General features: G+C 42.2%; 1 protein-coding gene across 8 annotated transcripts in view; it reads left to right on the forward strand.

The window, feature by feature from the left end:
- FAM135B (family with sequence similarity 135 member B) overlaps positions 1 to 27,279 on the forward strand; it is a 360,700-nt gene that overhangs the window by 244,809 nt on the left and 88,612 nt on the right. For all 8 annotated transcript variants that reach the window (XM_050802604.1, XM_050802605.1, XM_050802603.1 and 5 more), the window contains one exon: positions 349 to 475. In XM_050802604.1, coding sequence (XP_050658561.1) covers positions 349 to 475 — 127 coding nt within the window. The remainder of the gene's footprint in view (positions 1 to 348; positions 476 to 27,279) is intronic.

The following is a 27,279-nucleotide window of genomic DNA, read 5'->3' on the forward strand; positions in this document are numbered from 1 at the left end:
TTGCCCCTGAAACTTCTGGAGCCCATGCCACCTTCCCCTCTAGTGATATAAGCTTGGAGCTCTGCTTCAGTGTTTCTTACAGGTATGTTGTTGGTATTCAGGGTGGGCATTTACATGCACACGTTGTAGGATGTGTATCATCTTTGACTTTCAAGCTTACATGCCAGTTATACCCTCTTTATTATCAAGACATCCACAAATGTCACATGCAAACACCTCCTGGGGGTGAACTACTCCTAAATGACTTATCCCAAAGGCTTCACAGGAACACCCCTCAAAGGGGCTGAGTTAATGGCACCATCACTTTCTTTACCTCCTTTTTCACCCTTTCAATTATCTTTCATTTAGTTTTACTCGTCCAGGAAGAGGCTCCTGGCTTGGTAAAGGTGGCCCAGACACCGGACAAGAACAGTCTATCATTTCTCTGGAAAACTTGGTCTTTGGAGCTGGATACTGCAAGCCGACTTCCTCAGAGGTAAGGCCTGCGTGGGGCAGTTGCTTCAAAACTTTCAAACTTTACTTTGCAGAGTGTATGTTCTATGAGATTCATGCTTCTTTGAAACATCCCCTTCAGAGATTTTTGCTAATTTAACCCTTCCTTTCACCATCTTCCCACCTCTTCTTTTTATCACTACAAGCTCTATCAGAAATATTTCTAAGGCCAAGCCCTGGGATAGATACAAGGAATATGGTCTTCATATGATACTTCTTATATGTGGTCTCTTGGAAGAATACGGTTCTCTGTAGGTCAGGAGGCTGTGCTGTGAGGGGGCCACTCAGACTGTGTGATAACATTGAAAGCCATGCCTGCTTTCAAAACCTAGCTCCCACTTTCATTTGTGCACTCTCTGAACATCAGTTTTCCCACCTGTAGAGTGGGCTCCCCAATAGCTAATAATCTCATGAAGTGTTATATGTACCCAAATGTTGTAATGAATGTAAAGTTCCTAGCCCGGTATCCAATACTCACTAGCTGCTGACTATACATATCCTGTCCTTCTCCTTGTTCTTTTATCCCAAGAAACAACCCTTACTCTTCTGTGATGTGCAGGGCTTTAACTACACAGGGTATGATTCTGCTCATTTCTCCTGAGCCAGTGTGTGCTGTGTTTTTATTAGTGGTCTACTCATAAATAACCAGCCTGTATTGTTCAGGATTCTCCAGAGAAACAGGACCAATACAGCCAATAGGATACACACATACACACACACACACACACACACACACACACACAGATTTATCATAAGTAATTGATTCACATGATTTTGGAGGCTGAGAAGCCCCCAAATCTTCATCCAGCAAGCTGGAGACCCAAGAGTACAGATGGTATCATTCCAGTCCAAGGCTAAAGGCCTCAGAACCAGGAAAGCTGGTGTTATAAGGCCCATTCCAAGTCCAAGTCCAAAGGCAGGAGAAAACTGATGTCCTAGATCAAAGACAATAAATAAGAGACAGTTTTCTCTCACTCAGTCTTTTTGTCCTATTCAGGCCCTCAGTGGATTGGGTGAGGCCCATTCATGTTAGAGAGGGTTATCTGCTTTATTCAATTGACCAGTTCATCCAGACATACCCTCACAGGCTTACCCAGAATAATGTTTGACCAAACATCTGGGTGCCTTGTGGCCCAAGTAAATTGATACATAAAAGTAACCATCACACTAATAGTAACCATCACTACTAATTTCTGAGTAGCCCACATTATGTGTTAAACTGTCCATGCCCAGTCAGCCCCACAAAAGAGGTGCTCTATCCTCATATACAGTCAGGCTCTGTGCACAAACTGTTCAGAATATTAGGTAATGCATTCAGCTGGCTCTCCCGTGATGTCATCTTTGCTAGCTCTGAGACCCAGCCAGGAGGTCTGGTGGCAAAAACTGCCCAAGTCGTGTCTTCATCTGGTCCAAGCTGCTGTGTCACGCGATTTTATGGTCTTGAGAAGCAAAGAAAAGAGTGGTCAAGAGCCTGCTGAGAGGACCTGAGGCCAGAAAGGGGTTCTATGTGATGGAAGGAGCAGATTTTAGAGCCAAATAAGACCAGTTCCAGGGTAGACTCCAACGACTTGTAGATGCAGAACTTCAGTCAACCACTGAGCTTCTCAGAACCTGATATCCTTAGCGCTGATGTAGGGCCCAGAAGATAGGAACTGAATGAGTAAGAAAGCGAGTGGAAAGCAGTGAGCCCTGTAGCATGTCGTTGGACTATCCCTGCTGCGGGTCTTTTGCACCAGGACCACCACTGAGGCAGAGCTCCCCATGGTCGGCTGAAGCCTTCGCAGTGACTAAATCACATTTCAGCTTCTCCCTGTGTCCAGCCTTCCTTCCTTCAGCCCCCATGTGGGCTGGCACCTAGAGTTTCAGTAGACCGCATGTGGAGACTGAGGAGCCTCAGAGCCAGGGCTGGCCCTCAGAACCTCAGTAATCTACTGCCTGAAAATCTTCCACTCAGACTGTTTTCCAGGGAATGTAGCCTGGGGCGTTAGGGGATGTCATTGGTCACAGATCAATTCAGAACACTTTCAACACTCATCTCCCAAGCCAAGGGCCTTTGCCGAGGCTGCCACAGGAGCTTATGAAGATGACTACAAGGTTTCTGTCCTGAAGGACTCTGATGTGCAACTCCCCGCACACCCTCCAAGACCTTGTTAGATGCCACCGCTAATGTGAAAGTACTCTCTGATTTTTTAAAAAGAAATACTTCCTCTTCAATTCTCTAGGCATTTCTTTTTTTTTTTTTTTTTTTTTTTTTTTTGAGACGGAGTCTCGCTTTGTCGCCCAGGCTGGAGTGCAGTGGCCGGATCTCAGCTCACTGCAAGCTCCGCCTCCCGGGTTTACGCCATTCTCCTGCCTCAGCCTCCCGAGTAGCTGGGACTACAGGCGCCCACCACCTCGCCCGGCTAGTTTTTTGTATTTTTAGTAGAGACGGGGTTTCACCATATTAGCCAGGATGGTCTCGATCTCCTGACCTCGTGATCCGCCCGTCTCGGCCTCCCAAAGTGCTGGGATTACAGGCTTGAGCCACCGCGCCCGGCCTCTCTAGGCATTTCTGTGTCCCTCCTTCACTGGGCTCTGAGTGGCTGGGAATAGAAACCTCCTCATTCAGCTCCCCATCCCTAGGGCCAACACCATGCCCGCCATACTCAGTGCTCAATAAAAGTGTGGGGAATGAATGATATAAATGTGTGAATCCTGTTCATGTAGGAAGCTGAGCAGCAAGACACTGAGGCCACACGGACCATCCGTTGCTTCACACGGCAGGAGCCAGCAACAGGCTGCAGGAGGCAGCTGTGGAACGAGGGGCATCTCCGCTGACGTGTGCGTGCCCAGCTCAGAACATTAGACCTGGTGTGGGGTGGGATGGAATGGGACACATGATAGACCATTTCAGTCCACCAGACTCTATTACAGATGACACATCTGAGCATGGCCCAGCCAAATTTCTATCTCTGAGACTGTCACGATGTGGTAGAAAGCAGACTCTGGTTACAAATGCCCGCTATGGTAAATGCTGTGTGACTTGGGGGAACTCATTCACTCTTGTGGAAACTTAGTTTTCTTAACTGTGAAATGGGATCACATCTACCTTCTAGGGAGGATTTCAGAAGTTAATGTGTGTAAAAACACCACAGAAATAGACTTAGGCCCATGATACAGTATAGCATTTCTTTTTATTTCTCTTCTTGGCTATTTTTGGGGATGTGTGTCAAAGCAGACATCCCTGTCTTTTACCAGAGTCAGATAAAATGGTTTATTTGTGAGTGCTTAGCTTTGAACTTGCTCACGGAGTTGAGCTCAATGGGTTATTTTCAGGACTTGATTCTTTTCCTGTGCATTTTCTATTTGATTCGCATCCAATTATGCAGATTCAGTGCTGTGCACCCACCCTGTGCCTTCCCACCAGAGAAGTGCTGCCAAGCAAAGAATAAAATCCACTCCTTCCACCTCCCCTGGGAGCTCTGTATCCAAATCCCTGAGAAGCCCAGCGCATTAACAAATAACACTGGAATCCGCACAGATTGCAGCATCAGCTGGAAGGATTAGAGAACAGGTGCTCCCTTCAAAATAAGCCTTTCCTCGCAGAGACATTTGCAAAACTGGAGTTTCATAGCAAAACGAGCTGATTGGCATAAAAAATCACAGGGAGGTGAGGGTTGCTGCGACAGGCCATGTCTTTTTCTCATTAGCCCCGGCCCCTCTCCCCTCGTGGCCTCTGTTCTTTCCTGCAGCACCTTTGACATCTAGACATTCCACATTTAGAGTTGGTGGAACAAGTACTTATATTCCCTCTGCATCTGAAACCAGCAACTTCACACTAGGGGAATTATTTACCCTCTTTGACTCATGGCTTAGCTGTCAAAGGAGATACTAATGCCTGGCTCACAGGGTGCTGAGAAGATGAAATGAAATAAGCTTATAAAGGCCTTGCGCATAGAGCCTGACACAAACATGCCCAATAAAAACCTCCTGCTGAAATTATTTTTTCTGTTATTTATCCACATAATTAAATCAAATGTTACTCCATGAGCTCCAATGCAGCCTTGTGGTGAGACATTGAGTGAAGGGTCTGCCATGTGGTTTTCCTCAGTGCCAACCTGCTGTGTGACATTCAGCCAGGCACCTACCCTTTCTGGGTCTCAGTTTCTCAAGGTATAGAGAGACAATTGGATATGATCACCCCGGAGGCCTCCTTTAGCCCTTTGTGTGCTGTTTTTAATTGTGATACCCCTGACACTGCCTGGTCCAGTTGGGGGCAGTTGGCACATGCGCGATGTGTTACTTTCTCCCGAGTAACAGAACCGATAAGTTGTACGTGTGTGTGTGAATGTGTTTGCGCGTGTATATTTTAAGATTTTAAGAAATTGGGTCACGCACTTGTGGAGGCTGGCACGTCTAAAGTCTACAGGGTAGGCTGGCAGGCTGGAGACCCAGGGAAGAGTTGCCATCCAAGTCTGAATGCCGTCTGCTGGCAGAATTTCTTTTTCTTTGGGGAAAGTCAGTCTTTTTCTACTGAAAGGTCTTCAACTGACTGAACAGGGCCCACCTATACGACGGAGGGTTATCTGCTGTACTCAAAGTCTAATGATTTAAATATTAATTTCCTCTAAAAGATACCTTCACAGAAACATCTGTAATGTTGGACCAAATACCTGGGTTTTGTGACCTGACCAGGTTGAGACATAAATAGCCATCACAGCTGATGAATACTCAGGCTCTGACAGACTGTCATTAAAGATCAAGGACTCAGGCTGGGTGTGGTGGCTCAAGCCTGTAGTCCCAGCACTTTGGGAGGCCAAGGCAGGCAGATCACCTAAGGCCAGGAGTTCAAGACCAGCCTGGCCAACATGGAGAAACCCTGTGTCTACTAAAAATACAAAAATTAGCTGGGTGTGTTGGTGGACACCTGTAATCCCAGCTATTCAGGAGGCTGAGGCAGGAGAATCACTTGAACCCTGAAGGCGGAGGTTGCAGTGAGCCGAGATCGTACCACTGAACTCCAGCCTGGGTGACAGAGTGAAACTCTGTCTCCAAAAAAAAATCAAGGATCCAGTTACTCAGAGTGAGGTGCAACCTGTTCTTCCCCAATAAAGTCTGCACACTCCTTTTCTTTTCGCTGACATAAGGAGGGCTGTTCCTTCATCCAAGGGAGGAATGGCAGCCTAGTGGGGAGACACGGACTTTAGGGAGATTTCTTTGTCTTCATACCTCCATTTCCTTGGGCAGGAGCTTTAGTACACGTGCTCATTTATTCATCAGCCATTTATTTCGTGCCTACTGTGTGCTAGGATCTGTGAGCTGCAGGGGCTAAGACAATGTATAAAAACTCAGTGCCAACCCTTAATGGATCCTGTGAGTCATTCACCATGTTGTACATGAAACAATTGTTGTACATGAAATAATTGAAAATTACACATTTCACAACAGTGTGAAAAGTGTGTTACTGATCATTTCAAATCATATTTTTGAGCATCTACTTTACATCAAATATGCTGGTAAGCCACTTATGTGCACGGACTCCTTCAATTCACAGAATGGCCCTTTCATATTTTCTTTTACAAATGAAAACATTGAAACTGGGAGAGGTTAAGTATGTCACTGCAGCCACACAGCTGAGCAGGGACCAAGCTGGAGTTTTAAATCAGTGAGCCTGATGCCATCTCCTCATCCCCATCAGTAACCATGATGTGAATGTTTAACCAAAGAAGGTTGTGATACCTTTTGTCCTTCTTTGGAAGGACTTGATAATATTCTAGTGTGTATGTGGGTGTGTGTGTGTGTGTGTGTGTGTGCGCACGCGCGTGTGTGCGTGTGTTCTTTATCCATTTATTCATTGATGAGCATTTAAGTTGTTTCCACATTTTGGCTTTTGTGAATAATGTGCCAGTGAACATGGGAGTGCCGATTTCTCTTGGAAATCCTGATTTCAAATATTTTGGATATATATCCAGAAGTGGGACTCCAGACTCTAAGCTCCACCAGAGCTTAGGGTGTGTTTCTAATTTATTTACCTATGTGTGCCTGGCACATGACAGATGGCCACGAAGCCTTTGTTGAGTAAATGAGTGTTGGATGCCTTGGAATCTGAGAACATCTGAACGCAGAAGAACAAAAGCACTTAGGGTGTCAGGCATTTGACTTTCCCAACAGGCCTGTTTCCAGCCTGCACGTTGAGCCTCCCAGTGCCTTGGCTCACCCGTGGAGATCATAAGTTCGGCCCTGCGGTGGGGAGGGTGTTCTGCTAGAGCACCTTTCTCCGAGATGAATGTGCTGGCCAACAAAGTGAAATCCGCCTTCCTTTGTTTTACTTTGAAGATGGTTTCCCAGACAGAGGAATGCATGTCATTGAGAAAACGTACAAGGTTGCCACTCTGAAGCTGTCTTTAAGTCGAATTGCAGAGAATTGTAGAACGATATCTTCCTCAAAGTGAGTAACGCTCACACTGGACAAGAGGATGTGCTTAGCTTTATAAGGCTCCTTCCATGCCGAGCCTTGTGCCGTGACAACCCCTTCTCCTCTGATGGGAGGTGTGTGTCTGGCAGGGCAGGGTGGGGAGGGGGAGCTGAGGCACAGAGCTGCCTCTCAGGCAGAAATCTTATTTCTCCTACATAGGCTCTTCTTTTTATTCTCTTATACCCATTTCTATTGGATTCTTTGCACTTTGCCCTTTCTTTGAATATGCCCTTGCTTGTTATTGTGAACACCCTCATATTCTTTTCATGAGGACGTAGAGTCACATATGTAAGACACAGACATGCATAATTATCATTAAACATGTCATTATGTTGTTTCTGGACGGTGACATCTCTTTGAGCAGAGATGCTGCCATTGGTTTATTCACTAATCAAACATTAATCAAGCATTAACGCTGTCTCAGGCACTGTGTAAGGGGTTCGTGATGCAGCAATGGAAATGGCAGTCTTCATCCGAGCCTGGTGTAGCATATTCATTTCTAGAGCCCTCAGTGCCCATTAGTTTCCTACACATTGCGGGTGCTCAGTTAGTGCTGAATCAGTGAGGTGAGGAGATAGAGACTTATATCTTCTTATATCTACAATGAGTGGCCACAGTAGATGTAGCCAGGTCTACAGTACTAGCTAGGGTCTACAGTACTTTTTAAGGACCAAAGGAATGTTTTAATTTCTTTTAAAATCAGAAAATAATAAGGAATGTGGTCCAGTCTGAATTATATTCACCTTTATACAAACAGGTGCAAAAATATAATTTTAAGTACTTGTTTTATGGATGAAGGAGGCCTATGAAGGCAAAGGTGCCTGGGGCCCACAAAAGTCATAATTCAGTTCTGAGAGCAATTATTATTATCCCTCGTTATCGTCTCTTGATTATAGACATAGAAAAATTGAGCCCAGTGAGCCTAGAGGACTTCCCCAAGGCTTGAAGATGTGAACCTAGAACTCAGTCCTCTCTGGCCCCAGGCTTTGCTAACACTCATTGCGGCAGCATGGCTTCCTGCACACGGAGTGTGCCACAAGGACATTTGTACACCGATGAAGTAGCTGAATGCAAGAGGTGCCGCTGTTTGACATTTGTGAATAATATGCTTTAAGGTTAACTACCTAGAGAAGGACCAAAGTTACCAGAAAAAAAAATGTCTTTCAGGTTCATCCCTGTGGTTACATGTGGCAAGATTTCATTCTTTATTAAGACAGAATAATATTCCAGTGTGTATGTGTATACAGATATGTTTTTCTTCATCTATTCATTCATTCATAGACATGTAAGTTGTTTCCGTATCTTAGCTATTGTGAATGACGCCGCAATGAACAAATGAGTGCAGATTTCTTTTGGAGATTCTGATTTCAAATGTTTTGGATATATATTCAGAAATTGGATTTCTGGATCACATAATAATTATATTTTTAGCATTTTGAGAAGCCACCATATTGTTTTTCATAGTGGCTGCACTATTCTACATTTCTATCAATGTTGTACAACGATTCAAGTTTCTCCATGTTCTTGTCAACACTTATCTTTCATACTGTTGTCAACACTTATCTTTCTTTTACAAGATAACTGTTGACAAGTTTAATTCATTTGAGTCTTTTAATGCAAAAGTCAACAGTATTGCTTACTTATACACCATCCTTTTTATTACTGAAAATTGCTTTGTTCCGTCTCATCAGCCTTCTGATGCCTTGCTCCTCACCAGTATTGGTGGGCATGATGAGAGATGTCACGTGGTGACAATGAGGTGTGAAGTGATATCTCATTTTGTTTTTTATTTGCATTTTCTTAATAATTAGTGACGCTGACTATCATTTCATATGCCCATTTGCCACTTGTATGTCTTCTTTGGATAAATGACTATTCAAGTCCTTTGCCAATTTTAAAAATCAAGTTTATTTATTTACTTATTTATTTGTTGTTGTTATTGTTGTTGAATTATAGGAGTTCCTTATGTTTTTTGGATATTAACCCCTTATTGGATATATGGTTTACAAATAGTTTTCTTCTATTCTGCAGGTTGCATTTTCACTCTGTTGATTGTTTCCTTTGCAGTGCAGATACTTTTTAGTTCCGTGTAGTCCTGGTCATCTATTTTTGCCTTCCTTGCTGTTCATTTGGTGTTGTATCCAAGAAATCATTGCCAAGATTAATGTCATGAAGCATTCCCGTTATGTTTTCTTCTAGGAGTTTTACAGTTTGGGGTCTGATGTTTAAGTGTTTAATCCATTTGAGTTGATTTTTGTATATGGTGTAAGATATTGGTCCAATGTCATTCTTCTATGTGTGGCTATCCAGTTTTCCCATCATCATTTGTTACGAAGGCTGTCATTTCCCCATTGTGTGCTCTTAACACCTTATCCAAGATCAGTTGATTGTATATGAGTTGGTTCATTTCTTAGTTTTCTATTATTATGTTAAAACCACTTTATTGAGGTATGAGTGACATAAAACCTGTACGTATTTAGCGTCTACAATTTGGTGAGTTTGGATGGGCTTGCAGTTTGATTCAGTTGGTCTATATATCTGCTTTTATGCCTTTACCATATGTTTTAATTACTATAGCTCTGCAATATATTTTGAAATCAGGAAGTGTGATGCCTGCAGCTTTGTACTTCTTTCTCAAGTTTACTTTGGCTATTTGAGATCATTTGTAGTTCCATATGAATTTTAGTACTATGCACAGTGACATCAACTAGTCACAGAACAACAAATACTACAGGGTTCCATTCATATGAGGTATCTAATATAGTCAAGCTCATAGAAAAAGATAGTATAATAGTGGTTGACAGTGGTGAGGGGGAAAGTGGGAGGTTGCTGTTCAATGGTTATAAAATTTTAGTTATGTGAGATAGATAAATTCTAGATATCTGCTAAACAATATTGTGCCTATATTAAAAATACTGTGTTGAACACTTACGATTTTGTTTAGAGGATAGATTTCAAATTAAAAGTTTTTACTAGAATTTTAAAAAATGAAATAAAAAATAATTTACCAAGAAAACATAAAAACACAAGTTAAAGAAAAAAACTTGTATAGTTAAAAAAGGTATTTCATAACTTCTACTATTTTAAGAATTAAGATGTCAAGCACTTTTGCATTTTCCCCCATTAGAATTATAAAATTTTAAAATTTATCTTTTAAATGATTGCTTGATTTAATAAAATCCTGCAAGATAAATATAAGTTGCTATACCGTACACACACTAAGGGGTGCTTTGAGTAAATGGTGCATTACATCAATCTGCATATGAACCCAACATATTTCCACAGGTCATTTTCATGAATCATATAAATCAGTAAAAATGGGCCTTTAATGCAATGGTCTACAGTATTGCTAAGTTATACATCACCCTTTTCTATTACTGAAAATTGCCTTGTTCCACATTGTCTGCCTTCTGAATCCTTGCTCCACACCAGTATTTCTGGGCATGATGGAGATGTCACATGGTGACAGTGAAGCACTGGAATTCCTTTCCAGGCAGTCCATGACTCCCCCACTGTGTCCCTGGAGCCCAGCATGGCTCACGGTGCATGACAGACATGAAGTAGATACATACTGAGTGAGTACAAGGTGACAGAGAAGCAGGACATAGAGCAAGAATGGTGGCTTTGGAGTAAGGAAACCTGGTAGGGCTAAGCTTGGGTTTTCCCATGGATTAACTGTGAGAGCTTGAGTGAGCCATTTAACCATTTGGATCCTGTTTCTTCTTCTTTTCTTGATGGGAGGATGAAATCTTCTTAACCTATAAGATTTATGTGGGACTCAGGAAGGGTAAAGTATTTCTCCTTTGGGAAATCCCTTTCTCCCCACCCTGTTTTTTCTCCTTTCCCCATTCTCCCACCCCGGGATGCTGTGATGGTGACACTACAAACCCATGGACCTTGTAACATAAGTATGTCAGGTAAATGTAGTGAGCATTTATTTATGTTTGGCTCTCTGCTGTATATTTTTAATATACCTCCTCACACCTGCCTGAATATACTCACATTATATAGTTGAAGAAACTAGAGCTCTAATAACTTAAGCAAATTGGCCAGGATCAGACAGTTGATTCCTGGCAGGGCTGGATGTGACTCCAGATCTGACTGTGTCCAATACTTGTTTTTTGTCCACTTGGAGTCACTTTTCACCTGCTCACCTCCTTTCATCTTCCTGGTAAGTTGGAAGCCATATCTGTCACATTCTGTACCTAGCACAGAGTCATCAGAAATAGGTGTCTCCTTAATAAAAAGTTATTTAGTATTTGCTCTTTTTTGCAGTTAGCGTAGCTGAGTCTAAGCCATTTATTGTGCACTCATGTGTTGTGGACAATGGTTATGTTAAAACTCTCAGGGCTAAGGATGAGTGCGATGGTGGTGAACAAGTCTGCCTGGTCCCTACTCTCATGGAGTTTACAAATTAGCCATTTAAAAAAATCTTGGCCAGCAGCGGTGGCTCACGCCTGTAATCCCAGCACTTTGGGAGGCTGAGGTGGGCAAATCACTTGAGTTCCGGAGTTTGAGACCAGCCCGACCAACATGACAAAACCCTGTCTCTACTGAAAATATTACAGTTAGCTGGGTGTGGTGGCGGGCACCTGTAGTCCCAGCAGCACTGGGAGGCTGAGGCAGGAGAATTGCTTGAACCCGGTAGGCGGAGGTTGCAGTGAGCTGAGATTGCACCACTACACTCCAGCCTGGGTGACAGAGCGAGACTCCGTCTCAAAATAAATAAAAACATATATAAATATAAAATAAAATAAAAATAAAAAATAAAATAATAAAATAAATTAGAAATTATCGAAAAAGTAACTTCATGTAACCTGTATATGAAAAGCCAAGCAACAAAGCAGATTTTAAAACTTTGAATGTGTTTACTAGAAGAGACCAGAAACAAATAGATTGACAGTCTAATCAGTCTTTTGAAGAAAATTATATTGTCAAATAAACTACCAACTTGGACTCCAAGAATGTTTGACTCTTTAAGACTGTTATCAACCCTTTGGCCTCTGGTGCTATAGGGCAAGAGGTAGGCATTAAAAAGCATATAGTCCCCAAAGTGTCATGTTCCCACTGTCTACCTCAGAACAGTCCAAGAAGAATAAGAATAATGGTGAACAGCCTCTTAGAAGGAGACTCAGTGGGCACAGCTTACATGAGTCCAAGGGCACGGACCAAGGAATTCCAATCAGTAGCAGAATTTGTGCCTAACCATGAGTCCGTTCCCAGCTCCAGCTAGAGGGCTTTCAATTTGCCTGCCCAGCAGCATTTGAGAACTATTGTAGACCCATGGCTGCTACAAGTGAGGCTTTTCTCCATTCCTCCTAATGGGAGTAATTTTGTCAGTTATCCTCTTATTTTTCTAGTATTGTACATTCTGAAGGGTAGTGAATTTATATGTCCAGGTCTTAGGTTGTTGGACATAAAAGAGTCACATCCAGACCTAATGCCAATACCAGCACCCATCACTCAGGGATTCTGCAGTTTCAGTATGAAGCTGGGACTTCATGAGCCTAGGGCTGTTTCCCTGGAATGTGGTTACTCTAGGTGTGGAAAGAAAAGTGAAATAGATTGTGGCTGATCAGAATGACCATGGTGGCAGAGATTGGCTGTATTCTCATTTGATCTTTACATGCACAATTGCAGACCCATTTTTGAGCCTTTCTTGTAGTTGGTTTGGGGCCATGTGTTTGGACTCTAGCCAGTAGATGCATATCTCATCCCTGAAAAATATTTTATGTGCTACTCTCCACCCCCTTCTGTGGTGCCTTTGTAAGGTGATATGGTTTGGCTCTGTATCTGCATCCAAATCTCACTTTGAATTGTAATAATCCCAAAGTGTCAAGGACAGGTCCAGTTGGAGATAATTGACCCATGGGTGGGGTGGGGAGGAGGGGGCGGGGCGGCAGGAGGACAGGTCCAGGTGGAGATAATTGACCCACAGGGGCGGCTTCCTCCATGCTGTTCTTGTGATAGTGAGTGAGTGCTCGCGAGAGCTGATGGTTTTACAGGGGTCTTCCCCATTCTCTCAGCACTCATTCTCTCTCCTGTCGCCCTGTGAAGAGGTGCCTTTTGCCATGATTGTAAGTTTCTTGAGGCTTCCCCAGCCATGTGAAACTGGGAGTCAATTAAACCTCTTTCCTTTCTCAATTACTCAGTCTCGGGCAGTTCTTTATAGCAGCGTGAGAGCAGACTAATACAGAAGGTGTATGTTAAAATGGCAGCATCACAAAATGGAAGGGCTGAAACACTGACTCCCTGTTTCTTGTAAAACTGCCCACAAAGGCTGCCTTTTCCACAGTGATAACTCAGCTTTTGTGTTGTTACCCACTGAGAGTTTAGGGTTGTTTGTTACTTCAGCACTGTTCTACCTACTCTGACTATAACTATGGGTCTCTGGGGAAAGGCGCGCTAGATGGAAGGACCATATTTATTGAAGGCTGGGAGTCTGATGTGCAAGACATCATTAACATCTGTGTTATGGTCTTGAGATTGTGTATGCTTTGTGAGCTTTAGTTGGAGATGGGTCAGATCATAGAAGGTGTCCAGTGCCAGGCCCAGACACCCTTGGAGATGATTCCTTCAGACTCAGTTTCTAGCGGACCCCATGAAAAAGGTGCCAAAGAGGAGGACATAGCAGGGGCAATGCATGGAAGGAAGATGCAATGGTGTGAACCCCATGAAACTCCTTAAATGACTTCCCCTAGTAATGAGGACAGCCAGAAGCTGACCAACCAGCATTGTGCTGACAGCATTGCTGATTTCCGTGTGAGTGTGGTGTGCACATGCACACACGTGTGAGTGTTCATATAGGGAAACACGGGCACTTTGCAGGAGGGATAAAGCAGTCAACATAAAAGCAGCTGTGCTCTGTTTGGAACCCAATCAGCAGACTAACAGGACACTTTACACCTATTTACTGGATACCCCTGCTGCTCTGTCCTCAGTCTGAAATTGTAGCTGGCCCAGAAAGAACAGATGCTGCAGCTGGATGGCTGAAGAGAATCCTGGGAACCAGGGGGACATCAGGACCTTGTGCTGTAATGCAGCCAGCACTTGCAAGCCTTGCTGTCCTCTTCCTGTCTTCCTCCTTTTCCTAAGTCCCATGCTGGCCTCATGGTACTGCTTGAGAGGCTTAAGAGGAAGAAAAGTCAATTCTGAAGAGCAGCCAGAAGCTGTGGGGGTATATGACATATGCTCCCAGTAAGCCGGCTCAGGGAAGTCTGTCATTCAGCTCAGCCTGTGAAACCTACCTTGTCAAACACAGATCCGCTCCCCGCCAACATATGTCCCTCAACTCCATAGCCTCAAATATCTCCGTGTATTCTTTAACATAAAAATAAACATCAGAAGTCCAACAAATGTGCACTTCTTAGCAGCTCATGAGTGATAAACAACCTTGAATATGGTACTGGGGAATAGGCAGAAAGCACCTGCTCCTGCAGCTGGGGGTGATGCCATAGTTATTAACCAGGAGTGCACATCAAAATCTTCTGGAGAGGATTTGTTAAATTATGCATACCTCAGCTCTACACCTAAAGATTCCGATTCAGCCCAGCTAGAGTGAAGTTTGGATAGCAGTATAAAAAATCTTACCACATAATTCTGATGTCCATCCCCAAATGAGGTCTCTTGGAATGGTCCAAAAGATATAGACTTGAGAGTCAAACACATAGGTCCAAGTTTAGTCCTAGTCGCTCTAGTCCTTGATTTCATCATTTAACTTCTTTGAGCCAGAGACAATGCACACATAAAGTACCCAAGATAGGGTCAGAATGCAGTCACGTGCATGGCTCAGAAACGGATGCTTTTCTGTGTGTATGAAGAAGGCAGTAGAAGCTATAAGGTACAACCTTCTGTATATTCTATTAGGTTGCCTTGATAGCAGGATTAAAGATGTACTACAGAGACATATGACAATAGGCAGTTTTTTTTTCATTGCAGTTCATCTTGCAATTATGCAAGATGAATAAGTTCTAGAAATCTGTTGTACAACATAATGCCTAGCGCTAACAATACTGTATTGTACACTTAAAAATTTGTTGAGAGAGCAGATCTCATATTAAGTGGTCTTACCAAAAAGCAACCACCACCGCTACCACCACCACAGAAAGAAAAAAAAAAAGGAGACAAAATTAAAACACACCAGAAAGCACAAGGAAACTTCTAGATGTGATGGATGTGACTGTTTCCTTGATTGGGGTGATGGTGTCAAGAACATGCGCATATGCCCAGACTCACCAAACTGTACACTTTAAGTTTGTGCAGTTTTTGTATGTCAGTTATACCCCTAATAAAGCTATCAATAATAAATTTAAGAAAACAACAGGACTCTCATAGCATGCCAAAGGTAGGAGCAGTTGTATGCCTAGAGTTTTGCTAATTGGAGTGAGAAATTCTGGATCCAAGGCAGGTCCCAGCAGGGCTGGATAGGATCCTATTCATGAATGTCCCTACTAATGTGCCATTGTCAGCTGCCTGGGCTGCCCTTGATTTGAGGATTCACTTTGTATTTAATTATTTCCCTCCCCCACTCTCAAATAGCTGACTCTGCTCTTATTTCCCAGAAAACACTTTTAAAGAGGATTATTGGTTTGACTAGGGCAAAGATGAGCACCTATATTTGAGCAGAGGTTTTAGCAACAGCCATGTCAAAGGTCACTGGACATCCTAGGGATTGGCTGCCCTTAGGTCACATGTCTGCCCTGATCTGATCAGTTGTGAACTTGGGAGCTGGGGCCACATGGAAGAGAGCATATCTTTCCTGCTGAAGGCAGGACAGTTTGTCATGGAGCATGCTCTGGAGAGGCCAGACTCTGTACAGAAAGCTCTGAGTTAGGGCCGGGTGTGGTGGCTCACACCTGCAATCCCAGCACTTTGGGAAGCTGAGGCGGGCAGATCACTTGAGGTCAGGAGTTTGAGATCAGCCTGGCCAACACGGTGAAACTCCATCCCTACTAAAAATATAAAAATTAGCTGGGCATGGTGGCGGGCGCCTGTAATCCCAGCTACTTGGGAGGCTGAGGCAGGAGAATTACTTGAACCCAGGAGGTGGCAGTTGCAGTGAGCTGAGATTGTACTACCGCACTCCAGCCTGGGTGACGGAGTGAGACTCCATCTCAAAAACAAAACAAACACACACAAAAAGCCCTGAGTTACCCAGGTTCTGTGCAACCACAGGGGCTTTGTACATGCTGCACCCACTTCCTGGACAACCCCTACTCTTTGGCCTTATTCATCCTTCAGATCAGTTTAAAGGTGAATTCCTTGGGAGAGCTTTTCCTGACTCCTAGGTTTGTCAGGTTCCTTTGTCATACATTGTAACAGAATTTTGTTCCTTTCCTTTTGTGCATTTGTCTTAGTTTATAACAGTGACTCTATGTTCTATGAGGGCAGGTGTCATAGATGTTCTTGTTCATCACAGTGTCTCCATGACCTACCATAGTGTTCAACATAAACTAATGCTTGCTATTTGTTTGCAGAATCAATGAAAAAAAAAAATGACATGCGTGCGTGCGCGTGCACACACACATACACGCACACGCACACGCACACGCACAGTGGGTTCCCAGAAAGTTGTATTTTTTTTAGAACTTCAAGGTACTTTATCTCCTAATTTTTCTTGATGACTTGTTATATAGGATAATAATAATGATAAGTTATCCACCTCTAAAACGTGGCTCAAATACTATTTCCTTGCAAAATCTCATGAATTCCAGGTTCCGCTAGGCCCCTGTGGAATGAGCATACACCTTTAATATAACTGGAACTTCTTCCTCCTCTGTGCATAGTATGCAGATCTCCTTTACCAGAACCATGCACCACCACCCTGCCAGTTGCTATGAGGGTTGGTGTTGAAAGCTCAGAGCTTCACCTGTCCCTGCTCACAACTCATGACTGCCTGGCACCTGGGTGTGGAAGACTGCCCACCCCTTGTCTCAAGTTTAACCCAATTACTAATAGAAAATACGTCCTTGCTTAGCATCTGTCCTGACCTACCTTGGTCCCTCAATCATTTTCTTCTGAGAGCAGTGCCTCATTAAACTATGTGCACCAGAATCTGTGTCTCTGACTCTAAGACCATTTGACCTCCAATAGTGTAGGTGTCTATTCTCTGCCCAACCCCTGCACAACACACGTACACATATAGCACCTGAGAATTGAAAAATGTTTTTCTTTTCTTTTACTTTTTTCTTTTATTTTGGCTTAAACAGCAAGCATTTATTTCTCACAGTTTTGTAGGCTGAAAAGCCCAAGATCAAGGCGCCCACAAACCCAGTGTCCAGTGAGGGCTCTCTTTCTGGCTTGCAGATGGCTAGCTTCTTGTTGTACATGGCAGAGAGCAGACAGAGATCCATATATTTTCCTCTTTTTTTGTTGTTCCGTCTAATTTTCTTTCTATTTATTTTTTAATTGACAAATAATAATTGCATATATTTGTGGGCTACAGTGTGATTCTTTTGATCTGTGTATACTTTGTACAGATTAAATCAAGCTAATTAACATATCTGATCTGTCACTCACCAACTTATCCTTTACTTTGTGGTAAGAATGTTTAAAATCTATGTTGTAGCAATTTTGAAATATACATTATCATTAACTGTGGTCACCATGCAGTGCAATAGATCACTAAAACTTATTCCTTCAGTCTAACTGAAACTTTGTACCCTTGAACCAATTTGTCCTTTTTTTTTCATCCCTGCCTTTCCTGTTCTCCCCACCTCTGTCCAGCCAGTGTCTAATAACCACCTTTCTATTTTCTGTTTCTACGAGTTTGACTTTTTTTAGATTCCACATATAACTGGGATCATGCAGGATTTATATATTCTGTGTCTGGCCTATTTAATAATGTCCTTCAGGGCATTAACCTCATCATGAGGGTCCCATCCTCATGACCTAATCCAACTCTAATGACCTTCCAAAGGCCTTACCTCTGAATAAGACTTCAACATATTAGCTTTGGGGAGACACAAACATCAAGTCCATAACATATGCCAACCAGATAATAGTTATATTTTAACTGTTTAGGTGTAGCTACATTGTAGTACTGTTCTTCCATGCCAATTCTTACTCAATGATATGGGACCTTTAGCCACATGTATCTTTAAAATTGTTTTGGTCTTGATTCTGTCTAGCCCCTCTTGCATTGCCTGTGTGTGTGTGTGCATGTGCGCATGCATGAATCCTGTTCTGTATTTGATGCTGGATGACTTCCTGCATTGCTCCATCTCAGCTGGACACCTCCGCCTTCCTGAATATGTTAACTACAGAGCGCTGTCAATTCTTTGGTCTGCAATTATCAATGTTCTTCAACTGTGGTATTTCCCTAGCTTTAGCATTTTTATTTTTATTTTTTTCAACTTTTACTTTAGGTTCGGGGGGCACACGTGCAGCTTTGTTACATGGGTACATTGCATGATACTGAGGTTTGGGGTACAGTTGATCCTGTCACCCAAGCACTGAGCATAGTATGCAACAGTTAATTTTTCAACGCTTGCCCTCCACCCCACACCTCTAGTAGTCGCCAGTTTCTATTCTTGCCATCTTTATATCCATGTGTACCTAATGTTTAGCTCCCACTTAAAAGTGAGAACACGTGACGTTTCTCTGTTCCTGTGTTAATTTGCTTAGGATAATGGCCTCCAGCTATATCCATGTTGCTGCAAGGAAAATAATTTTGTTATTTTTCATGGCTGCATAGTATTCTATGTTATATTTGGACCACATGTTCTTTAATCCATCATTGGTGGCATTAGGTTGATTCCATGTCTTTGCTGTTGTGAATAGTACTACGATGAACATGTGAGTTTAGCATATTTCTGCAATGCTAGTGCACAATGCTCTGAGTAAGATATGTGTCTGTGATTGTTTAATACTCAATGAACTTAGAGTCTCGGCCACCTCTACCCTTCAACCCATGCCAAAGGATCCTTAAAAACACATGATCTTTCTCAGTTTCCCACTTGTTTGTAGGCTGCTTCGTATGCCTGGGATTCCCTTCAGGATCCTCTTTACCTTATGAATTCTTATAGCTCCTACAATACTCTGCACAAGCATTCTTTCCTCCGAAGTCCTAACCAACTTCCCACCCTCTTGGCCGATTCCTGGGTGGTTTAGGAGGTCCTTCTCTGGGACCCAAATATCTTTTTGCTCACTCCTATCATTTCAACTGTTACATCTCATTGTCAACTGCTTATTTTCTTGCCAGTCTCTGTAGTCAAGAGCTCCTGGACTACAGGTGTTGGAGGAAGCAGTTTATTCTTCACTGTGCATTTCCAGACTAGCAGGCTTCTCATAAATGGGAGCTAGTGGAATAGTCATTGCCACATGGATTTTGTTGTTCTCTCCTGCTTAACCCCATGATAACTGTTAGAGGGAGAGATCACCCTTGACATTTCGGAACAAGAAAACGGAGGTTCAGAAATAGAAACTGTCTGTTCCTGTGTGGCACAAGTAGAGAAGCTACAGAAGACCAGTGTGGCAGATAACCCCTGACACCTGTCTACCTAATCTTGGAATCTGAACATGAAGAGGACCCAGTTCGCGGCTGGAGGAGGCTCAGGTCCCCGACAGTAGCCTCCTACACAGCCAAGCCTTGTCTGTTCCATTGTCCAGACCTACCTGCAGCTGCAGAAGGCAATGTGTCTTTCTCCTAAAGATAGGATAAAGACTCTCTGAGCTGTCTGTACTCACAGTTGTCCTACTTGAGAAAATATAATCCATAATTTAAGAATAATTATTCATTGAACAGTTAAAAGACTTCTCATGGATTGCTTTTCAGAATGTTTTTTAAAAATTCATTTTGTTTTTCTGACTCTTAGGAATATCCTGGACTCAGAATTAAAAACAAAAAACAAAACAAAAAAAACCACCAAAATCAGAAAACCTACAAACAAACAAACAAGCAAACAAACAAATAAACCAACAACCCACCACATCTAAATGTTATTATTCTACTTACTACCTTTTTTCTTTGAGCAAGTTAATGAACCTCTTCAGCCTGGTCAGTAAAATAATGGTTATATTTGTCCCCTTCTTCTTTAATATATTCAGTAACTTTGGGCCACCCTGCTATATTCAATGGGCTGTTTGAATCATTGGTAAAACTGCAGTGAATAAGACAGATGATATCCTGGCTTTGTGGACAGACAGGGCTTTGGTGGGGAAGTTTTTATTTGGAGAGGGGGCACATATAGAATAAATAGATAATTGCACCAATTAGTTATGAGTTGCAATTGTGATAAGAGTTAAGAAGCAGTGGGCAGGTGATTGCTATTTGACCCCCTTTCTGTCATCCTGTTTTATCCCTTTTATCTGCCACTGCCTGCTCCTCCTCCTGTATCTACCTTTTCTCTCCAGGCATTTCTCTTCTTACTCACATGGCTTCTCTGTTTATCCCCTTACCTCTCGGTTGTCCTTCTGTTTCTGCATCTTTGTCAGCTCCCCTTCTGTCTCTCTCTCCATCTCCTCTTTTCTGCCTTCCACATCTCCGCTTCCCACTCTGTACATCATCTTCTTTCTCTTTGCAACTGTCCTTGCTGAGAGCTCTATCATTGCTGCTGTTTCTGAACTAGTTTCTATTGATTGATTTTTCTCTTTATATATATTTCATTTTCCTGCTTATTTGTATGCCTAGTAGTTTTGTATTCAATGATAGGCATTGTGGTTTTATATTTTTCAGTGCTGGGTATGTGTGGGTGTGTGCGCATGTGCATGCCTGTGCACACTCATATATCCTTATGCATTCTTTAGCTTTGTAATTGGATGTGGTTAAGTTACTTGGAATCTGATCTTTCCAAAGTTTGCTTTTTGAGATTTGTTTGGTGGGATCAGAGCAGCTTTTACTCTAGGGCTAATTTTACCCAATCACTTAGGTAATGCCCTTCTGAGTTTTCTCCTCAATATTCCATGAATTATTAGGTTTTTCATTCTGACACATCAGTTAATTCTCAGTCCTGCGTGAGCTCTGGGAATTGTTTCCTTGGCTCTCCTATTCAGCACTCTGTCCTGTGAACTCTAGCCTGCCTAAACTGCCTGTAATTTCATTCTATCTTCTCAAATCTGAGAGTAATATGGTTTGAATCTGTGTCCCGACCAAATCACATGTTGAATTATAATCCCCAGTGTTGGAGGTGGGGCCTGCTGAGAGGTAATTGGATCATGAGGGCAGAGTTCTCATGAATGGTTTGGCACCATCCCCCTTGGTGCTATATAGTGAGTGAGTTCTCAGGAGATCTGATTGTTTGAAAGTGTGTGACACTTCCCTGATCTCTCTCTTGCTCCTACTCCTGCCATCTAAGAGGTGTCTGCTTCTCCTCCTTCTTCCATGATTGTACGTTTCCTGAGGCTTCCCCAGAAACAGAAGCCAGTATGCTTCCTGGACAGCCTGCAGAACCATGAGCCAATTAAACCTCTTTTCTTTCTAAATGACCCAGTCTCAGGCATTTCTTTCTAGCACTGCAAGAAAAGACTAATACAAAGAGTCAGCTAGAATTTGCCTGGGTTTCACCTTTCTGCATCATGGCCCGGAAACTCCCTTCAGGAAGTATATTAGAACAAACAATAGTAGGTCTCACTTCATTTTTACTCTATGCAGCCTGATACCCAAAGCCCGAAAAACATGCTCACCCATCTTATCTAGATTTTACTTATTTCAGATGAGTGAGTACATTTGTTTCTCCTTGTTGGCTGAGGCAGTGGTCCCTTGCTTCTTACTCTCCTTTTTATATGGGATTTTGAGCATTTATATAGGTGCAGTTAGTTGCTGTTCTATTTCCTATTTTCTTATAAACCATGAGATGAAATGTACAGTGGCAATACAAACAAAGGACTCGAAATAGCTGGGGGGAGTTCTTGTGTTTTAGAAGTGGTAGCTGTTTTCAATTTCATTATCACCACCACTAGCATCATTACCATCCCCCTCACCCTCTTCCTCATCAATACTTAGACCAAGCACTTACAATGCGTTAGATATGCTTCTAGGCTCTGTGCATTTATTTACTCATTTCAATGAAGTGACCACCTGTAAGGCAGGTCATTAATCATCTCATTTTTAAGATGAAGAAACAGAAGCCCAGAAAGGGCAAGGAACCAGCTGGTAAGCAGTTGTGCGGGACACACACCTGAGCAGTGTGGCTTCAGGGGCTCCAGGCTCAACAATGATGCTTTTTGCCTCACACTAGCAGTTGGTGCAGCAAGAGCTTCCTAAGGTACCCCAGAGGAGAAGGTGGTACTTCAGCTGCTGATTATAGTGACATTTGAGTTCCACTTGCCTAGTGCTCGGAAAGAAACAGCAGGCCTATCCTAGACTCCTGGCTAGAAAGGTGACCCAACCAAGGGGGTACTTGTTGTAATATTGTCACCTTTGGGTAACCCAAGCATTTCAAATTATATACCTGCTTTAGTGTGCACCTTGGGCTCTGGACCCAGATTGCTTATGTTCTACTCTCTGCTTTGTTACATTCTACACATGAGCACACGTGCGTGTGTGTGTGTGTGTGTGTGTGCACGCACGCACGCATGTGTCTGTGTGATTTTAGGCAAATCACCTTATTTGTATATGAGTTAAAGTCATTTGTAAAATAGAAATAATACTAACAAGAACAATCAGTGTGTTTGGGGTGAGAAGCAAATGAGTTAATATTTTAAATCCATGAGATCATCCAGGGCAGGAGGTCAGCCTATTAGCTGTTGTCCGTGAATAGTTAATATGAACTGCTTATCACAAGCACATATGCATCTGTTTCTGTTTCTACCAGAACATGAGTTCCTAGAAGGAAAGAGCTGACTAGTAAAAACACATTTGTAGTATTCTGAGGGAGAACCTGATCCGTGCTAATGCAACAGGAAATGGGGGAGGGAGGCAGAGTTATTTAAGAGAGAGAATGAACAGGTCTGGGTAAGAAGGAAAGGACATTCAAGGATGACCCTGGTTTTCTGTTTTAACTAGTGGAGGAATAGGACGGCCTGGTCCATTTGTTATTTTAGACCACGCTTCTTTGTTATTTTCTCAATCCCCATCTCAAATCTTTACCCAGATTTTGTGAACCTCACTGTGTGATTGCCGAGTGGCCTTCCTGAATTCACTAGGGTTCTGGGCATGCATTGGTGCCTGGTGGACTTCCGTGAAATGACTAAAGGCAGTAAATCAACCCCTTCGATGAAAGCTGCCAGGGACAGGTTCCAGGTTTAACAGTGTTAGAAATTACAGGAGATCTGGGAATTGCGATCCTTTCCTCTAAAATATCAACCTGTTCTCCCCATCAGTGTCATTTTCTTTTCTCCCTGAAAAATAAGCAAAACCAAAGGGTATTCGAAACTCCACACTTCCTATCTCCCATGTTATGCATAATTGAATATATTTTACAGTTTCTATCATCTTGAAAAATCACCTTTCAAATATTGAAATAATAAAAGATCCATCTAGGAACAGTAGTACAGATATTACCTTCTGTTCCCATGGAGACCAAATTACTAGTGTTCGGCTGTGTGGTTATTAATGGCAGTTACAGATACAGCTCACACTGGGTTAGCCAGGTAAATAGGCACACGATATTTATCATCACCTGCAAATGCGTTCAACTCATTTCAACTTATTTTTATTGTTGGAATTTTAGAAATGGTTTTATTTTCTATTTTGGTTCAATTTCATTTTCTTGAGGAGTATTTTACTGGTGCCTGGTAAGCAGTTTCTTGGCTGCGTTGCCTTGTCTGATGGGACAACATTCTATTCATAAATCTCTCTCTCTGTGTGTGTGTGTGTGTGTGTGTGTGTGTGTGTGTGTGTGTGTAAGTTTGGAAGGAGCAGGGCGTTGAACAGGATCTCTAGAGTGGCCCGTAGCAAACCTTAGAAGGCAAGAAATCCAGTGCCCAGGTAAAAAGACAGGAGGAAGGATATTTACTGAGTAACTCTGTGCTGTATATTCAGTTTTTGCAAACATCATCTTTTTAACTTTTCTAACACCCATGAACATTTCTAAGTATGAGTCTCACTTTGTAGTGGAGCAAACAGGGGATCTGAGACTCCAGGCATCTTTTCTAAGGGAAATTATTAGAGCTCACATTGTAACCCACGTCTATAATTCTGAACTGTTCACTATTTTGTATATGGGTATTGCACGAAATTAATATGTGATTGTGAGCAGGACATATTGCTATCCCCGTGTGACTTCTATGGTTGTCCTTATGGTTAATGTATGTAGAGTGATTGACATATGGTAAATACTGAATAAATGGTAGCTCTCATCTTTTTCCTTCTCCTGCTTTTATTTTTCTCATTATTTTTAGTATAGCTTTAATTAGAAGTAATAGAAGTAGAATTATTTCTATTTTTGCTTATATGCACATTTTTTAGTTAATTCAAGAAGGGCATCTACATGGATTCCATTTTTATTTTCCCCTGAAGTCTCATTGCTCACACATTTGGAAGTAATCTTAGTTATCATGTTTTCATAAATACTAAATTTTCACCCATTAAAGTCTACCAATTATACTTAGTGTGAAGAGGTGGGAGTTAAATATGACTTCTATTAATAGTTTCATTGTTTGGAAGAGAGAGGTAATTTTTGATACAGAAATAAGAATTCCTTACATTTAGGAGATAGCCTAAAAGAATCCCTCTAGTTTCTTGTCTTTATCCCATGGCTGTTTCATAGCAATATTCAGCTTTTTCTCTTCCTACTTTGTCTCCACTGCTACAAAAGCTACATGAAGGAAAGGACTAGGTAGTTCATGAACACTGATACATCCTCAGCACCTCACACTTAGGAGGAAACTCACCGAATGCTGTTGTATAAAGAAATATATCGGCTGGACATGGTGGCTCACACCTGTAATCCCAGCACTTTGGGAAGCCGAGGCGAGCAGATCACAAGATCAGGAGATCAAGACCATCCTGGCTAACATGGTGAAACCCTGTCTATACTAAAAATATAAAAAAATTAGCCGGTCATGCTGGTTTGCACCTGTAGTCCCAGCTACTCGGGAGACTGAGGCAGGAGAATGGTGTGAACCTTGGAGGCAGAGGTTGCAGTGAGCTGAGATCATGCCACTGCACTCCAGCCTGGGCCACAGATGGAGACTCTGTCTCAAAAAAAAAAAAAAGAAAGATATCAAAGAGAGAACCAATGAATAGCTTCACATGGAAGGCAAGAGGCAAGAGATATTTTTTTTCCTATCTTACAGAGAACAGTATTGGAATTCCAAATCACTTCTCCCCATCTTAAGCTAAGAGCTTTTTCAGTTACACCATTTTGTTGTCTAGATATGACTATCCAGAAGTATACTGATAATTCCAGCCATGAAGCATATTATTTCATGTAGTTGCTATTTACATAAATATAGATTCTGTACAAAATTTCCAGACTCTTGACCTAAGTGGGCATGTTTGTGAGGTATCAGATAATGGTGATGATGCTGTTGATGATGGTGGTGATGATGCTGGTCATTCTAGTGACAGGCAACACATAGATTATCTCACTTATCCCTCACAGCTTTGAGGTGACTATTATTATACTATCACGTGCATCAGGAAACCAAGACAACAAGGGTTTGTGTTATTTGACCAAAGTTACACAACCATACAGTGAAGAAGCTGGTAGACTCCATACCCCAAAGCCCTGGAAAGCTCTGCAGCCTACATGTTATGTGTCCTCATGCCTCAGTGTCCCCCTTTATAAGATGGTTAGGATTGTAGCTCTCTTCCAAGAACATGGGTTAAGCTATATAAATATGCTTATTGCAAAGGCTACCAAGCCAAAGATTCCTGTGGATTAATCAGAGTTTAGAGAGCAGATTTTCGCTCTCCAATGGGCAACCCATCACTGGCTGTTTAATGGGGCTTAGAAACAGTAATGCTTTCCAACCACCATCTTGTTCATAAACACATCAGATGACTTTAGGTATTTATTGCCCAAATGAGTGAGAAAGAGAGTTCATCAGATAATTGACTTTTTGAAGCTTTCCCTTGGCCGTTCTTTAGGATTCAGAATGAATGTTCCTGGCTCAGACAGGTGTTACCCAACACCCCTTACCTACATCCTTTTCCTTTCTCCGTTAGTGCAATGTCAATCTCACTGCAGACAATTATCTGTCTTCGCTATAGGCTGAAGGCCCGCTGAAGGCAGACATGTCTGCCTTCATGCTATAACCTTCAGCATCTGTGTAAGCACCTGGAACTCAATAAATATCATGAGTGTGAATGCTATTAAAAGATAGTCTGAAGAAAGCTTATCTCAGAAGTGATCAGATGTGTCCTCTTTTATCTAGCCAACCCCCGATGGTTCTAAGTCTTACTGGTAGTATCTTCACAAAAATTGTTATTGTAGTTATTTAGATTTTAATTGGCAACCAGCAACTCACTGCCACCATTTCACTGCAGATCTTCTATTCCTGGAGTAGACATGACAAGGAAACCCTATTGGAATCATGTCTTCAGATTGTTCCATGTGCAGACAGGCTCCTTGTCTGTAGGTGTAGTAGCATGTACACTGTACTCTTTACTGTAAACATAGTCTGTTCTGGTATTTGTTATTGGAAATGAATATCGCTTTTCACTGACTTTTGCCATCCCCTCTGACTCATTAATTGCTTTCTCTGAGTAATACAGAGAATCCTGTTCTATGCTGATCTCATTCTCATTCCCAAGAGAATGTCCAAAGAAACTGATGCTTGCTCATGGCTGCCAGAATATCTGCTGGGGGCTTCTCTAATCTTCGCTTTGCATCACTTATAGGATCTGAGCCATTCATGGGTGGGAAGAGGGTGCTGAGAATGGAGTGCCCATGCAATCTTCCCAAGGTACCTTAGTTGTACTTTCTGACAATTGTCATTGATGTATCAATTAATGCAACATGATTTTGGGGTTCTATAATGTTCTGTCTGTCCCAAAGCACTTCACCCTCTTGTTTCATTTAATATTTCTAATAACACCTTTGCAACCTGTTAACTTCTATCATGGAATGGAAGCCTGAGGCTCAGAGACTGAAAGTGACTTGTCTAGGATTGTCCATCTAGGAAATATTAGATGCTAGATTCAAGACTCCAAGTCTAATGTTCTCTTTGCTACATAATAGTTATTTCCAGGGATCATGGCGGTGAGTTTCTAGATATAAGGGAAGTGGCTCTATGGCCAACATTCAGATCAGAGTCCATACTTTCAATTAATTAATAGAATATTATTAGTTAAAATATTGTTTTTGAGCATTTACTATTTTCTCTCTCCCATATTAAGTTCTTGCACACATTATCTAATTTGCTCTTCACTAGCACCCTACCGGGAATCTATTAGTTTTCTCTCATTTTATAGATAAGGTAACTTAGGCATAGAGAGATAAGTAACT

The sequence above is a fragment of the Macaca thibetana genome, chromosome 8 (genome assembly GCF_024542745.1).
Source record: "Macaca thibetana thibetana isolate TM-01 chromosome 8, ASM2454274v1, whole genome shotgun sequence".
NCBI classification, from domain to species: domain Eukaryota; kingdom Metazoa; phylum Chordata; class Mammalia; order Primates; family Cercopithecidae; genus Macaca; species Macaca thibetana.